Below are 2,500 nucleotides of genomic sequence, written 5' to 3' on the forward strand. Positions count from 1 at the left end.
GCACTTTTCCTGCAAACGTTGCAGCTCAAAGTGCTTTAACAACATAACATAAGAATTACTATAAGATTTAAACGTAAAGTAAAAAGTAAATACATATACAAATACATAGATCCATCAACTAACATTAAAATATATATTTAGAAAACAATACAGTCATTTAAAGGCAATATAAAAAAGATGAGTTTTTTTTTTAACCACATGTTACCATACATAGAGTAACTGGGACACCGAGAACCACCAGAGTTCACACAGCGACTGTGCCACATTTACATTTTTACATGTTTGGCATTTAGCAGACGCCTTATTCCAAAGCGACTTTCAATCAATACATTTGAATACTAAGCATGTGAATCATCAGTCCACCAGTCGTAGCAGGAAGAGTAATCCAGCCATTGATAGCAGGAAAAACCTTCTCCTATCACCTTCTTCTAAACCACATTTTATTTTATTTGTTTTACACTGGAGAAACAGAGAAACAGTACAAGGGGGGCAATAGAAGTTTTTAGGGACACAGTAGAGGGGAAAGCGGGTGTCTTTAGGAGACGCAGTGCTGAGGGGCAGAAGATGTCTCAGGAGGAGCAGTTAAGGTGCGTCACTATGAAGTCAAACGCAAGGGCAGGACATTCTAAGCGAGACCGTAAACGCTGACGCACACCTGAGAGGGTTTTCCATGCGGTGCTTTTTAAATGATTAAACCTCCTCCTTCCTTCCTGACTACAGATAACTCCTTAGCAGGGATTAATATTTTATCATTAGGAGTCCCAGGGAAGAAAAAAAACTAAAGTGGCCCATTTAACGCATCAGTGTTATCAGGGTTGTGGGGCGGCCGTGGCGCAGAAGGTAAAGCCTTACTCCAAAGCACTTTACAACGGCCTCTCATTCACCCATTCACACACACATTCACACACCAATGGCGAGGTAGGCAAGCTACCATGCAAGGCGCCGGCCCGCCCGCTCATTGGGAGCGATTTTGGGCTCCGTGTCTTGCCCAAGGACACCTCGACATGTGGCCAACCGGGGCTCGAACCGCCGATCTGCCAACCTTGCGATCGTTAGACGCCGGCTCTACCTCCTGCGCCACAGCCGCCCCGTTGTAGAATCATTACTTTTTAACGTCACGAGAAGGTAAAAAAAGACAAAAAAGAACGGAAAACGACCAAACTGTCATCTTGCGAGACAGATGACCTCCTTCTCCCAACGACAGAACATCTCCTCATATTTGGCAGAACAGAGTTGATTACGCCGGTATCCGTTGGGCTCGTGAATAAGAGGGAGGTCGTCATCGCTCACGGAGACTTTATGTGACGTAAACCCGCTCCTCCACGGGCTCCCGGGAGACAACCCGCTGTTTAATAACCTGCCGTTTGATTGGTTGTTAATCTGATGCTGTTCATGGCTATTCAATGTATTCTCTTGAATTGAATTAGTGCCGTGTTAATGCTGTCATTTTATCCTTTTCATTTAGCATTTTTGGGGGTTTATCGTCATTTAATTTTTTTCCCCGGGGAAATGTGAAGCGTTTTCCTTGGATCCCTGTTACCCATAATCCCTGGTGTTTATGATGGGGAGGGGGGGTCAACTTGGATTGGAAACTGGGCATATGACAGCCTCACAGACACACACACACACACACACACACACACCACCCCTCCATTCTCACTGACACACACACACACACACACACCACCCCTCGCTCTCTCTGACACCCACCCCCACCCCCACACACACACACACACACACCCCCCACCACCCCACACACACTTCATCGAAGTGCTAAACATGAATCATCATCGGTGGTGGCTATCGTCACGGTGACGAGGGTAACAACGGGTCACGGCAGGGCTTGGAGGTGTGGCCAAAACACACGCAGTGCTAAACATGACTCATCGGCGGTGGCTGTCGTCACGGCGACGCGGGTCGGAGGCGTGGCCTAGCAGACTCACAGCGTGACGCCGGCGGACCAGATGTCGACCTTGAAGCCAGAGAAGGTGTCCAGGCCGTTGGCGATCTCCGGGGGCTGGAACGCCGGGGACCCCTGGCTGGTACGACACGTGTCATCCTCCGCAAACGGATGGAGGGCCTGGGGGGGGGGGGGGGGGGGGAGGGGGGTGGATGGAGAGAGAGGGGGGGGGGGAGAGGGGGGGGGGAGAGAGAGAGGGGGGTGGAGAGAGAGGGAGAGAGCCAGGGTCAATGTGTGTGTGGGTGTATGTGTGTATATATGTGTGTGTGTGTGTGTGTGTGTACATTCATCACTGCGCGTGACGGTCACATTTCTGTCTCTTTGACAGGTTGTGAGTGTGCACATATGTTTATACAAGGTGTGGGTGTCTGACTGAGTATGTGTGTGTGTGTGTGTACGTGTGCAGTCTGTGTGTATGTGTGTGTCTGTCTGTCTGTGTACGTGTGCGGCCTGTGTGCGTGTCTGTGTGTGTGTGTGTGTCTGTGTGTGTGTCTGTCTGTCTGTGTGCATGTCTGTGTGCGTGTCTGTCTGTGTGTCTGT

The 2,500-nt window shown here is 49.5% G+C and overlaps 1 protein-coding gene across 1 annotated transcript in view; it reads right to left on the reverse strand.

The window, feature by feature from the left end:
• The window catches only part of stk11 (serine/threonine kinase 11), a gene marked incomplete at its 5' end in the record, with an annotated part of 28,593 nt that overhangs the window by 13,187 nt on the left and 12,906 nt on the right, over nt 1-2,500 (reverse strand). The window contains one exon of the mRNA XM_080546504.1: nt 1,944-2,080. Coding sequence (XP_080402630.1) covers nt 1,944-2,080 — 137 coding nt within the window. The remainder of the gene's footprint in view (nt 1-1,943; nt 2,081-2,500) is intronic.

Source organism: Nansenia antarctica, assembly GCF_963989245.1.
Source record: "Nansenia antarctica genome assembly, chromosome: 16".
In the NCBI taxonomy this organism is placed as follows: domain Eukaryota; kingdom Metazoa; phylum Chordata; class Actinopteri; order Argentiniformes; family Microstomatidae; genus Nansenia; species Nansenia antarctica.